General features: G+C 39.0%; 1 protein-coding gene across 1 annotated transcript; it reads right to left on the minus strand.

The window, feature by feature from the left end:
• Positions 1-909: 909 nt before the first annotated feature.
• LOC127409863 (transmembrane protein 165-like) lies at positions 910-14679 on the minus strand. The gene is made up of 6 exons (XM_051644772.1): positions 14381-14679; positions 9189-9420; positions 5394-5569; positions 5094-5279; positions 3155-3260; positions 910-2225 (listed from the first exon to the last, which is right to left on the minus strand). Exons 1-6 carry the CDS (start codon positions 14516-14518, stop codon positions 2149-2151), a joined length of 915 nt encoding a protein of 304 aa, XP_051500732.1. The 5' UTR covers positions 14519-14679; the 3' UTR covers positions 910-2148.
• Positions 14680-14890: the final 211 nt, after the last annotated feature.

The raw sequence follows: 14890 nt of genomic DNA on the forward strand, positions 1-14890 counted from the left end.
TGTTTTGGCGGCACGAGGGGGACCTACACAATATTTGGCAGGTGGTTTTAATGTTGTAGCTGATCTGTGTATTTCTGACACAAAGAGTGGTGAGATATCTCAGGACACTTATTTCAATGTTATATTTCAGGAAGGAACATTTTCTGCATACCATTCCATAAAAAAAAAAATCGCTTACATCACCTTTAAGTAAATGTCAATTTATTAAAAGTATTCTTATTCAAGGGTCATAAAACCCATTTTTCACCTTTTGTCCACTGTCACATAAATTTGATACATTTACCTTTTTTATTTTTTTATTGTATTTTTTTTTTAATTTATTAGTTATAATTCATAAAATTGTAAGGATATTGCATGTTAAATTAATCAAGAAATGGATGGATTTATTAAGGAAATAAAATCTATGGGTGCTTTTATGATTCTGTGGTTACAAAACAAAATCTAGGGTACAGCATCTAATTAATGGCTATATTGAGGGTAAATTAGGTTTATAAATCTCTGTGCAAGAATGGATAAAATTAGAAAAGGCTAACAAATCTGTTAGAACAGTTTAAATACAGTACAGATTAGCCATTTGAAATACATTTTACAATGAGGACTTTGGGGGATGTCTGTACATTGCAATTTGCAAAACAGTGTTTCTGATTGCCTATATATATATATATATATATATATATATGTAATTATTTAGAGGTGCTTAGACAATGCTGTTGAATACAGTATGTTCAAAAGTATATTTTTACATACATATAATACATTCTATTATTGTCGTCACATGCAACATGTATCTGTTAACTTAAAAAAATGTTTAGAGGTTCTTAAGCCTTTAGAGCTAGAATTAAGCAATAGCATCGTTATTTGCTCTTAAGTTATACATTGAGTATTCAAATGATGAAAAAGAACCACATCTGACAGACTGAGATTTTATTCAATATTTACAGGAATTACAGGTTTTTGTAATTAAATTCCTCTATCACAGATAATTCAACACATTTTCCAAAGTTAAACAACGCCTGTCAAATATTGACAATGAAGTCACCCTGAAAACTTACAAAAAAGCAAAGCTAATCCCCTCATTGACTAATGAACACACACAATTCTTTAACCTTGAAAAAAATCTCCTCATTCCTGTGCTCCATTGTAGAATAAATAAAAACTGCTCAGAGGAAAAAGGGCAGACTTCAGAAATCATTCAATTACTCTTCCTTGATGAGCAGATTCAAGTGTGCTTTTCAGGGAGTCAGTGTAAAGCATGTCCATAACACTTCAGTAAAGCAGAGGGGAAGGAGTAAGTGTTATTGGACAAACACATTTATGATTGAACAGTAATGACCAATTAATAATGTGTCTGGGCTAAAGGCTACATGTGATGGACAATCTAGAGGTAAACTAAACCCGAAATAAATTCATACTACTATTGGTAGTGTGTTTTTCAGCCTTTGACTTTTTTACAGTATGGATAGAAAACAGATAGGCCAATCATCAACAGGCAGCTTAGACACCAGGCAGGACTGTACTGTATTGCAAAAGCAGTTTCATTACAGTACTTTTTGTACAACATTCATAACTAGTATGTTTGTTATGGTTGAAGGAATATATTACATTATACTGCTATATTGCTGAGGTTCTTACCCACCAAAAGCTCCTGAGATGCAAGTAGATTTAATGTTTGGTGTTTTTTGTGGCTGATGCAGTTTTAGTTTTACAGTTGTTCTTGTAGTGAAGGAGAATTGGGCATATCTATAGTAGACTGAAACCAAGTTTGAAGGCCCAGTATTTACCCAAAGTGCACTGCTCAATCACACAGTAAAACAATATGAATAAAGGTTCATGATTGGTTATTTAAAACATTATGTATGTGCCAGCCCAGGAAAATACTGTATGACTGGTAGTTCAAGTCAACTGTTGGAAAACGGGGGGGGGGGGGGGGGGATGGGGTTGTGGAGTAATTAAGAGAAAAACTAAAATGCTCATTAAGACATGAGCAGTAAATTATTGTCATTCATTCAGTCCTAGTTTCACCCACAAAAAAATACACAATAAACAAGCCATCCAAAGATTTACACAGTCTCTCTATTTGTATCCCTTATTCTGGGTTGTCCTGTGATGATTGTATGTACTAAATGAAAACAACAGTCACTTCTTCAATCAGAATCCAGAATCGGGCTTGATAAAGAGGGCGGAGAATGCAAAGGCAAGGAATACGATTCCACCAATAATTGTAACTGTAGAGATGGGGGGGGATTTGATCATACCATTAATAACCAATCAATCAATTAATAATGATTTTATGAAATTAAGAAAATAACACGGCAAATAAACAATATGTATAGTTGTGCTCAAATGTTTGCATACCCTGGCAGAAATTGTGAAATTTTGGCATTGATTTTGAAAATATGACTGATCTTGCAAAAAAACTGTCTTTTAAGGATAGTGATCATATGAAGCCATTTATTATCACATAGTTGTTTGGCTCCTTTTTAATCATAATGGTAACAGAAATCACCCAAATGGCCCTGATCAAAAGTTTACATACCCTTGAATGTTTGGCCTTGTTACAGACACACAAGGTGACACACAGGTTTAAATGGCAATTAATTTCCCACACCTGTGGCTTTTTAAATTGCAATTAGTGTCTGTGTATAATTAGTCAATGAGTTTGTTAGCTCTTACGTGGATGCACTGAGCAGGCTAGATACTGAGCCATGGGGAGCAGAAAAGAACTGTCAAAAGACCTGCGTAACAAGGTAATGGAACTTTATAAAGATGGAAAAGGATATAAAAAGATATCCAAAGCTTTGAAAATGCCAGTCAGTACTGTTCAATCACTTATTAAGAAGTGGAAAATTCAGAGATCTCTTGATACCAAGCCAAGGTCAGGTAGACCAAGAAAGATTTCAGCCATAACTGCCAAGAATTGTTCAGGATACAAAGAAAAACCCAAAGGTAACCTCAGGAGAAATACAGGCTGCTCTGGAAAAAGACGGTGTGGTTGTTTTCAAGGATTTTTTTTTTTTTGCATGATCAGTCATATTTTCAAAATCAATGCCAAAATTTCACAATTTCTGCCAGGGTATACAAATTTGAGCACAACTGTATACAGATTCTTTATTATGTAACATTAAGCATTGTAATAAATAAGCCATTATCTCACCAGTTCTAACGGATATCTTCTGAGCCACCATCCTTCCACCAATAACAGCCAGTCCTGTGCACAGGCAGTGTCCTAAAGTTCCACCAACTGCTACTCCAAATGGATTCTGCAGTACAACACAAGTTTGGGGATTGATTAAACAACACTAAAATGATTTGCTTGCTGCTAATAATGAGTACTTGGGTGTAGTGGGATGTTACAATCATCTTAACGGACTTCAAGATAATCTGTAGATAAACTCAGTAAATTATTATGTTGCCTATATTTTTGTCAGATGCTTATAGTCAATTTCCGGAGATACAGTAGCTCCTTTTCCACCAATAGGGTCTATTTGGAACCATTTGACACATTTCCATTGCAAAAAAAGGCAAAATCGACTCTACAATGGCAACAAAAAACCTGGAACCAGTAACTGCTAACGTCAGAGGCAGGGGGCTGGGATAATAATGTCTGCTTCAAGTAGAGTTTTCAGTACAACAACAACTCAATTCTGGCAAGGCTGGTGCTAATAAAAACTAGCTGCCAGTTACATCGCTGTTCAACTCTCAAGTCAGTAGAAACCTGGACTGATTCTCACAAGAGAGGTTTGCAGGTCCTCCGACCAAGCACTGGCCTTTGCTCCATTTCAATAGAAAAGGGCCAAATGAGACTTTAATAGCCGTGTTTCCACTATCGGGCCAAATGAGGGTGTACTAGTGCATATCAGTGCCAGTTGCATTCCTACTGTCACTTCCAGGGCTTCATCGTGCTTCCTCTGGGCTTCATTGGGGTCAACGGCCAATGGCCTCCCAATTACCCTAGGGCCAAAGAAGGCCAACTGAGGATTGAGGTTGCTTCAAAGGTGGAGTTTCGCTGAGTCAGGTCAGAGGTTTCAGCACCAAGATACTCATTCCCCAATTTTTCATATCTAGCTACCAGCTTGCCTCAACAAATCAACGGAGAATGGAGAATCGTCAGCACTGGTCAGTAGGCAAAATCAAGGCTCTTCTAAATTTTTGGGCTGATGAAAATGTGCAACATCAGATTGGCGTCTGCTGAACGAAGACGTGATTAAGTATACTGTCCCCGAACTTGCCAGGTTGTGCATTCAGTGCACAACAGTACAGGTTCAGGGAAAATAATATAAAACATTGTGGGCACAATACAAATCCATGTTCATTTGGAGGGCTATCTTGTCTCCAGAGTCTAATATCTTAGCTTGCGTTTCCCTCTTGCTTGTGAAATGGGCGGGTTGTGTGACGTTGGCACCAGGTTGGTATAAAAAAATATTAAGGTATTATGGGCGGGTTTCGGGCAACATTGAGGGTTATTACCCCGATGGTGGAAATGCAGATCGATTTTGGTCTTGCGGCTCGAGGTCCAAGGCTATTGGCCCTGTCTGATCAGTTAATAGCCCTGGCTCACACTTGGAAATGTGGCTAATAACAATGAATTGTGCATTTAAACATGCCACACTTTAGTCAGCATTCATCAATACAATTGGAACTATTTATTATTAAGAGGACAACCGATAGTGGATTTTGCTGATATGATAACTAAGGTGGTGGAAAAGGCAGATAACCGATTAATTGGCCAATAGTTTTAAAAATGTATTTATTGAATGAAAAAAAAAAAAATTCTTAGTCTTTCCTTACTATGACAGGCACAGACATAGAGGGTAAAAGAGTCCAAAATTTATCAAATTTCAGATGCAGTTTATTGCTCAACCAAATCCATAACCAGAAAAAATGGAAGTGCATAAAGCAGGACTCTTAACTATAAACAAGGCCAAAATACACAGGGCCACAGGGAAAAACGAAAGAATGAATAAAACCTTTGTAAAAACTGAACATCAACTATCGGCATAGATTTTTGCTGACAACCGATAGTTCCAAAAAGCAACTATCAGCTCAGATTCATCAGTAAAACCGATATATGGGTCTACCTCCATTGACTATACCTCTCTTGCAGCCAGTACGATGGTGGCAAGCTGAGAACGGTCACCCCACTCTGCGAGAAAGGTAAGGGTGAGTGCCTGAATGAATATGGGTGAGATCACACTGTGCCACTTCCTCTGGGGCAACATGGTCGCTGCCGACCCTGCCTCCACATCGGGCACTCCGTTTGCCAGCTTATAGCGTTGAAGCTGCAAGAGAGAGAGTCAGCCAGTTAGAGGTCAGATAAGATGCTTAAATTATGCAGGGAGTGTTACCTAGCCATGTCTAAAGACAAACACTTCAGTTACAAAGCTTTTTATCACCTCCTCATCTTTCTTCTTTATCTCAGCCTGGACCTCCTCTAGCTCCTCCTGCCCTTCATCAGCACTCATCCTCAGTCCCTCCCTCAGCATCCTCAATCCAAAGATGGCAAACAGTGCTGTCGATATGTAGTAAGTGTAGATCCGTGGAATAATGGTAGTGGCATAACCGAACAGGACTATTGGGAAGACAAATGGGTCATAGGTCTTTTAAGCATAAAGAGTATTAATAAAAGACACACAGTAGAGAAAAACATAGTTAACATTTTAGTCATTAAAGGGACAGTTCACCCAAAAATGAAAATTCTCTCATCATTTACTTACACTCATGCCATCCCACAAGTGACTGACTGACTTTCTTCTGCTGAACACAAATTAAGATTTTTAGAAGATTATCCCAGCTCTGTAGGTCCATACAATGTAAGTGAATGGTGGCCAGAACTTTGAAGGTCCAAAAAGCATATAAAGGCAGCATAAAATTAATCCATACGACTCCAGTAGTTAAATCCATCTCTTCAGAAGTGATATGATAGGTGTGGGTGATAAACAGATCACTATTTAAGTCCTTTTTTTACTACAAATTCTCCTCCCTGCCCAATAGGTGGCAATATGCATGAAGAATGTGAATCGCCAAAAACAAAAGAATGTGAAAGTGGAGATTTATAGCAAAAACGGTCTTAAATATATATATATATATATATATATATATATATATATATATATTATTTATTTATTATTATTTATTTATTTTTATTTTTTTTCTTCTCACCCACACCTATCAAATCACTTCTGAAGAGATGGATTTAACTACTGGAGTCATATGAATTACTTTTATGCTGCCTTTATATGCTTTTTGGACCTTCAAAGTTCTGACCACCATTCACTTACATTGTATGGACCTAGAGAGCGGATATACTGTATTTTTCTAAACATCTTCATTTGTATTCAGCAGAATAAAAAAAGTCATACACATCTGGGATGGCATGAGGCCGAGTAAATGATGAGAGAATTTTCATTTTAGGCTGAACTATCCCTTTAAGAACATATATTCTGGCTACCACCCCTGGAGTTCGCTAGTTCGAATCCCAGGGTGTGCTGAGTGACTCCAGCCAGGTCTCCTAAGCAACCAAATTGGCCCGGTTGCTAGGGAGGGTAGAGTCACATGGTGTAACCTCCTCGTGGTCACTATAATGTGGTTCGTTTTTTGTGGGGCGCGTGGTGAGTTGAGCGTGGATGCCGCGGTGGGTGGCATGAAGCCTCCACACGCGCTATGTCTCTGTGGCAACGCACTCAACAAGCCACGTGATAAGATGCGCGGGTTGATGGTCTCAGATGCGGAGGCAACTGGGATTCGTCCTACGCCACCCGGATAGAGGCGAATCACTACGTGACCACGAGGACTTAAAAGCACATTGGGAATTGGGCATTCCAAATTGGGAGGAAAAGGGGAGAAAAAAAAAAAAGAACATATATTCTGAAAAATACACTAGCCTAAGAATTTAATTACTCAATACATGTACAGTTTTAATTGAGCTACAAAAGGTTTTTGCTCAGTCGAGCTACAGTCTTCATCTGTCTGTCCATGTATACACGACACAAAGCAGATGAGGGAATGTCCAAATGCCTGTTGCGCATCACCTCTGTCTTTTGCAGCATGTGCACAATGGCAAGGCCAACAAGTGGTCCGATAAATATGTATACATACAGGACGAAGCTGAGCTACAATGTCTGTTAGCCCGACTTTGCAAAAATCAGATGGTTCAATTTCATTCAGACTAAAGCGTTTATGTGATATTTTTAAAAGACAAATTATTTTTTTAGTCTGACTGAAACAGGGTGGGCACTGAAAGCTAGAGGTCAGGGACTATATAATCTAAGACTATAAATAAATCGATGGTCTTATAAAAATGAGATTTCATCTTGTTTTTCACAATCTGTTACAATTCACACCAAGTATTTATAGACATTCCATTATTAGTAAATAAACCAGTCTTTAATGTAGATACACTATATTGCCAAAAGTATTCGCTCATCTGCCTTTAGACGCATATGAATTTAAGTGACATACCATTCTTAATCCATATGATTTAATATGACGTCGGCCCACCCTTTGCAGCTATAACAGCTTCAACTCTTCTGGGAAGGCTTTCCACAAGGTTTAGGAGTGCGTTTATGGGAATTTTTGACCATTCTTCCAGAAGCGCATTTGTGAGGTCAGACACTGATGTTGGACAAGAAGGCCTGGCTCGCAGTCTTCGCTCTAATTCATCCCAAAGGTGCTCTATCGGGTTGAGGTCAGGACTCTGTGCAGGCCAGTCAAGTTCTTCCACACCAAACTCGCTCATCCATGTCTTTATGGACCTTGCTTTGTGCACTGGTGTGCAGTCATGTTGGAACAGGAAGGGGCCATCCCCAAACTGTTCCCACAAAGTTGCGAGCATGGAATTGTCCAAAATCTCTTGGTATGCAGAAGCATTCAGAGTTCCTTTCAATGGAACTAAGGGGCCAAGCCCAGCTCCTGAAAAACAACCCCACACCATAATCCCCCCTCCACCAAACTTCACAGTTGGCACAATGCAGTCAGACAAGTACCGTTCTCCTGGCAACTGCCAAACCTAGACTCGTCCATCAGATTGCCAGATGGAGAAGCGTGATTCGTCACTCCAGAGAACGTGTCTCCACTGCTCTAGAGTCCAGTGGCGGCGTGCTTTACACCACTGCATCCAACGCTTTGCATTGCACTTGGTGATGTATGGCTTGGATGCAGCTGCTCGGCCATGGAAACCCATTCCATGAAGCTGTCTACGCACTGTTCTTGAGCTAATCTGAAGGCCACATGAACTTTGGAGGTCTGTAGCGATTGACTCTGCAGAAAGTTGGCGACCTCTGCGCACTATGCGCCTCAGCATCCGCTGACCCCACTCTGTCATTTTACCCTCTGTCACGTGGCCTACCACTTCGTGGCTGAGTTGCTGTCATTCCCAGTCACTTCCACTTTGTTATAATACCACTGACAGTTGACTGGAATATTTAGTAGCGAGGAAATTTCACGACTGGACTTGTTGCACAGGTGGCATCCTATCACAGTACCACGCTGGAATTCACTGAGCTCCTGAGAGCGGCCCATTCTTTCACAAATGTTTGTAGAAGCAGTCTGCATGCCTAGGTGCTTCATTTTATACACATGTGGCCATGGAAGTGATTGGAACACCTGAATTCAATTATTTGGATGGGTGAGCGAATACTTTTGGCAATATAGTGTATATTACATAGTAATCCTATGCCTGTTTAAGCAAAAGGATAAACCTGCCTAGACAAAATAAGCCTTCAAGTTAAGACTGCTATGACATGACATTGTTTTGGTTGGAAGCAAATTTACAATTAAATTGCATGATATATGTAAATCCTGTATGCTTTACATATCTCAAAATACATTCATTGTCACGGTATGTTTTGTAAGCTGGATGAAAAAGAAATAAAGGACAAATGAATAGGAACCCAGAAAATTTGCATGACAGGTACCCAAGTAAAGAACTAAAAAAGAACACATGCACATTTAACACAAGTAATATTAAATCAACTAAAACTTGTGTGATAGTGACAATCTCTGATTTCACAGTAAAGGTTAATATCCTATTAATGGTCAAAAATGAACTACATCATGGAAAGCTCTGGTAAATAGAAGATAAAAACTCAGTCACTTCTGGAGACCAAGGTTAACAACTTCTCTGAATTGAATTGTGTGATTTATAATGAAGTTGATCAACTTGTGCTTTAGAATATGTGTATTTCACCAACCTGACAAACACGTCATAAGTCCCAGAGCCAACATGGCACCCGCCAAAACAGTGAGGCGATTGTAGCGCATAGCCATGATGGCTGCGATGAAGAATGTCTTGTCTCCCAGTTCAGAGACAATGATAACTGAAATGGCTGCCACAAAGGCATGAATAAAGCCCAGGTTTCCATTACTGGGCTCATCGACACTCACTGCAGGACCAGGTGCATGACCGGTGATGGCCTTCTGGAGCTGGACAGAAATTATGTTGGTTGTTAGATTAATTATTAGTAATGGTAACAATTGTACATTTCCTTAGAAGCAAGATAGAAGCAAGAGATTCTTGTAGATCACAGAATTAAGAAATAGAAACACAAACAGTAACTCCCATTTGGGTCAATGTTAAACTTACAATGATTTGAAAGACCTTGAAGATGGATTTAAAGGGCTAATTCACCGAAAAATAAAAATTCTCATCATTTACTCATCCTTATGCCATCCCAGATGTGTATTACTTTCTTCTGCAGAAAACAAACGAAAATGTTTAGCAGAATATCTCAGCTCTGTAGGTCCATATAGGGCTGGGCGATATGGACCAAAAATCATTTCTCTGTATTTTTAGTCTGAATGGCGATACACGATATATATCTTGGTATTTTCTACGAAGTGGGCTAAATGTTCAGTTGTAAGTCAAAGCCACATGTGAGATGGTAAATTAAGCTTGCTTTGTTTCGGGGCAGAAGACTTTTCAGGCTGCAAAGTTTTAATTAGCAATTATTAGACATTACTTGATCGGTGGGAGTCGTGTGGATTACTTTGATGCTGACTAAGTGTGCTTTTTGTCAAATATTGGTGTCCATTCACTTGCATTGGATGAAGCTAAAAACCTGGGATACTTTCCTAAAAATCTTAAATTCTGTTCTGATGAAGAAAGAAGGTCATATACATCTTGGATGGCCCGAGTGTGAGTAAATTATCAGCAAATATTATTTTTTGGGTGAACTATTCCTTAAAAAGAGGTGTTGTTTGTAATGTCTTTCATTCATAATTACCATGAAAGTGAAACAATCTTTTAAATATTTAAGCTGTTAAAAGAAGGTTTAAAATACACTCCTATATATTTTTATTTCTATATGCCATTTATCTCTTAATAGACCTTTTTCACAGACTGTGATGACACGTTTCCACCTTATTTATCAGCGTAAATCTAGCACTTTTTTATATTATACATTTTTTAAATATTGAGTGTAAATTTATAACATTATACTTTGCTATATTACCCTGGAATTAGATTTATAATTAAATTCCAAAGCTGCGATTACAGCTGCTGAGAGAATGACAGTACATTTGTCATCATCTCCCATTTTACTGTCTTAATCCACTGCTCTCTATTATTTTATTTTTTTTCTTCATCTTCTGGAAAGTGATTCAAATGTAATAGTGGACTTTTTCTTTTGGTCTTGGAGCAAATGGGTAAGTGAAAATAATATTTGCTGTGATCTCCCATTCACTCCCATTCACCGCTGTCGAAGTTTACCCTGCAATCGTTTACTTCTGCATTCCAAAACCCGGAGTGTGAAAAAGGTCTATAACACTGTTCGTTTAAAAATCTTCAATGAAAATGAATGATAGGGTCATTTATACAGCAATGGTGCTGATTAATAACAGCTGCGCTTCAATGCGTGAGCTCGTTAACGTGTTGCGGGTGATTGAGTGTCCCAATGTTCAGTGGATCAGTACCCTTACCAGTACTCAAATTTGTGTTCACAATATACTGATTCATGACATACGGAGTTAGGGAGCTGATTGAGACACAGGGTGAGTTTTCTTTGGCAGTGTGGACCAGCGCTGTGTCTCCCTCCATGTTGCAGGAGAACTTGTGAGTGGGGCTGGGATTACGCGCAGACGCAGAGGGAGAGTTGGGGCCGGGTTTGCGCGCAGATGCAGAGGGAGAGTTGGGGGAGAGTGTGGCCAGGTTTGCGTGCAGATGCAGAGGGAGAGTGCGGCCGGGTTTGCGCGCAGAGGGAGAGTGCGGCCGGGTTTGCGCGCAGAGGGAGAGTGCGGCCGGGTTTGCGCGCAGAGGGAGAGTGCGGCCGGGTTTGCGCGCAGAAGCAGGGGGAGAGTGGGATCGGGGTTGCGCAGGGAGTGTGAGAGAGGAGAGATACAAACACTGGCAAGGCTTTACGGAAGAAACGGGTTATGTAACGCAACATCAAACTATATCGATATAAGCGGTTTTGTCTCATCCTATATCTCATTTGAAAATATATCGATATATCTTTAAAAGTCGATATACCGCCCAGCTCAGTAAGTCCATACAATTCAAGTGAATGGTGGCCAAAACTTTAATGCTCCAAAAAGCAAATAAAGGCAGCATAAAAGTAATCCATATGACTTCAGTGGTTTAATTCACGTCTTCTGAAGTGATCTAAATGTTTTTTTTTGTGAGAACAGACCAAAATAAAAGACCAAATAAACTCCTTTTTCACTATAAATCTTGGAATCGGCAGTCTCCTTGGCAATCATAATTTTAAGCTTGATTACACTTCCTAGTGCCATCTAGCGCTCTGCAAATGCGTCAAGCGCTAGGAAGTGTAATCAAGCTTGAAATCATGATCGTGCCTAGAGACTGCAATGGCAAGATGTACAGTGAGAAAGGAGTTATATGTTGGTCTGTTCTCACCCAAAACTGATTGGATCACTTCAGAAGACATGGACTAAACCACTGGAGTCATTTGGATTACTTTTATGCTGCCTTTGTGCTTTTTGGAGCTTGAAAATGTTCTTAAAATCTTTGTGTTCTGCATAACAAAGAAAGTCATACACATCTGGTATGGCATGAGGGTGACTAAATGATGAGAGAATTTGTATTTTTGGGTGAACGATCCCTTTAATGAATCTCTGAGCTCTTCAGCGTGACATATTTATAAAAATAAAATAAAATTGTAAAATAATCCAGATATGTATGTTTTTATGCTTCAGGGCAATTGTGTTTTCATGTCACCACATACATATAATTTGAAATGTGTGTATTGCCCAAAGTATTTGTACCATAACACAAATTATGAATCACTGACTCTTGGATAAGTGAAAAGTGTAATGCTGCTTGATTATTTGTCAAAATAGCTTTGCCAGAGGAAAATATTGTATAGCTGGTTACAAAAATGTAAAGTATTGACCAAGAATGTTTTGAATAGCGCCCGACCGATATATCGGTATCGGCGTTTATTTTACCAATATGCGGCGATATGAATTTTTTTTTTTTCAGAACATATAATGCAGAAAACATTGCTTTAGAATTGCCGTCATAGCGTAGTTTGTCCAGCAGAGAGCGCTCCGACTCCATTGTTTACAGAGCTGAACTGACGGTGGCTCTGCAGACAGGGTGGAGTTCAGCGGTGTCATCACGGTAAGTTAACTAGTTTGTAAAATACATACTGGAAACTTAAACAATGACCCCAACATTTTCCCTTTTCAATAATACTAATATAACGTTAACCTTGTCCCTGACATCCGTGTCCCTGACATCCAAACTATAGCTGTTAGCCAGCTATAGTTTTTCAGTGCAATAAGTAATGTAGCAGATTGAAAGGTAAACATCAGAGCATCTTTTTGCAGCTCATCAGACAATGGTGCGGTGGTGGATTTTGTCTGTTGAATGTTGATTTCACGCTATGTTATTACCTAGTTGATGAGACACAGTGCTGGAAAGTAAAATAAACAACGTCCGTCTTTTACTCTCCGTGATAACGAGCTTATAGCTAACTAGCTAATCACGTAGCTACTTTCATTGTTGTCAGCTGAGTGGAAGCTAATGAGTAAACATGTATTCACCAAACTGTTTTGTCCAGGATTCACAGTTTGGTACCCCCTTCAACCAAACAATTCCAGTCGTTGCATTTATAAAATGTAATATTTAAAAGTCTGGTTTTCTACCGTTGAAAGTTTCCCCTGAACTTGTATAGCAGAATACAGTGTAACACCGCTGCCGCTGTTTATCTTGACTCGGCAGTATTTGACTGATACTAAACAGTACTGATGTTTATTTAGCTATTTATTTTATTTGTATTTATTCTTTATTTTAATGGTCAGCATTTGACTGATACTAAATATACAGCACTGATGTTTATTTAGCTATTTATTGTATTTTTATTTATTCTTTATTTTCTCACTGTTCATTTCTAGAATTTCTTGACAATGTATAATAATAATGTCAAATATACTTTGATAAAAATATTTAAGAAAGCAGCCTTCTGAGTACCTTTGCATAGTCATATCGGTGCAAAATCGGTGAAAAATCTACATAGAAAAGGTCTGTTTTCATTCCAGCTCAAAAATTAACTACATCAGCCACCATATCGGTAATCGGTGAATTTTCCCTTTCTAAAATCGGTATCGGTCTCAAAAAACCCATGTCGGTCAAGCTCTAGTTTTGAATGTTCAGCATTTTAATCCTCACCTTCTCTCTCACATGCATTACATTAACCTGTAGCTCAGCTTACCTTGTCACTTTATTTTATTGCTATGTTCTGCAAATGAATCTCGTTTTGATACCTCATTCATTGAATACATCATTTAAATGGTCGAAGTCTTGAGGCTCTAAGATTTTACATAAACAGCAGATTCACCTTTCTGATGATACAAAATTGAAGCATGTCATTTTTATGGGGTTTGTTCACCAGCAGGAGTAAAGATTAACAAATACAAACAACTCTTTTAAAAAAAAAAAAAGAAAAAAAAAAAAAAAGCCAAAATCAGCCTAAAATGGCTGGTATTAGCTGGTCACCCAACCTGATTAGTTAGTTTCAGAGGGGTTTGGTGCATTTTGGTGGTCAAGATGGGTGACCAGAGAGTCTTCCAGCTAATCTAGAATTATAACATCTTAAACGAGCTAAAACCATCTTAAACCAACCAAACATCTTAGGCTGGTCTTAGCTGTGCGGGTTGTTTTGTTTTTTATCAGTAGAGAAACTAGATCAATTATCTAGACAGACAGCATCTCCTGAGCAATCACTGAAAGTCAAACCCGGGCCCATCCGTTTATTCCAGCCTGATAAGTCATGGGGATATAAACCTGTGAAAGTGAGTGTAGTTTGCCCTGAATGATAGCGCTAATGTGCAGCCGTAATTCCCCGGCAAATTCCAGCATTAACGAATAGACCCTCTCACTGCGTGTATTCAAGAGAGCACATAATAAATGTTGCATATGTACCTCCACAGGCTGCTCCTCTTTAATGACTTTATTCTCTTCTTGAATTGCCAAAACTCTAGCTGATAAAAACGCGACGTTCAGGAACAGGAAGCATATAACCCTGTGCCCGCCATGACGCTCACCGGACCGGCGTGGCATCTTGAGTGCTGGCTAACACGACTTCTGGTGTGTAAATACTCTGAAAATTAAGATAGTAAAATTTTAAACCTTTATACATCCACGTTTTGTTGTTACGGTCTTGTCAGCCCACCGCGGTCATCTTGACGGAAAGGCTGACGCTAGGCAAAACCGAACATGCTGGCTAAAAAATGCGCCGTGATTGGTTAGTTGTGAGCTCAACGTGTACCTAAGAGCTTTAGAGTCACTGAAACTGATGGACACTATTGGTTGAGAATGGGTAGTATGCCATTTCGACTCAGCAGGAAATACTGGACGAGGCTCGTAAATCAGTAGAATTTATAGACACCAGTTTGGCTTTTCATACAAACATTGATAAGCGAGTTAATTTGT

Source organism: Myxocyprinus asiaticus, chromosome 19 (assembly GCF_019703515.2).
Source record: "Myxocyprinus asiaticus isolate MX2 ecotype Aquarium Trade chromosome 19, UBuf_Myxa_2, whole genome shotgun sequence".
NCBI classification, from domain to species: Eukaryota; Metazoa; Chordata; class Actinopteri; order Cypriniformes; family Catostomidae; genus Myxocyprinus; species Myxocyprinus asiaticus.

Bases quoted from the DNA above. Each gene is read 5' to 3' on its own strand.
- LOC127409863 (XM_051644772.1), bottom strand. From the start codon at position 14,518: ATGCCACGCCGGTCCGGTGAGCGTCATGGCGGGCACAGGGTTATATGC. The intron at 5,280-5,393 runs GTGATAAAAAGC...TCTCTCTTGCAG, and splicing joins TAAAGAAGAAAGATGAGGAG to CTTCAACGCTATAAGCTGGC. The intron at 2,226-3,154 runs GTGAGATAATGG...CCATCTCTACAG, and splicing joins GAAGATATCCGTTAGAACTG to TTACAATTATTGGTGGAATC.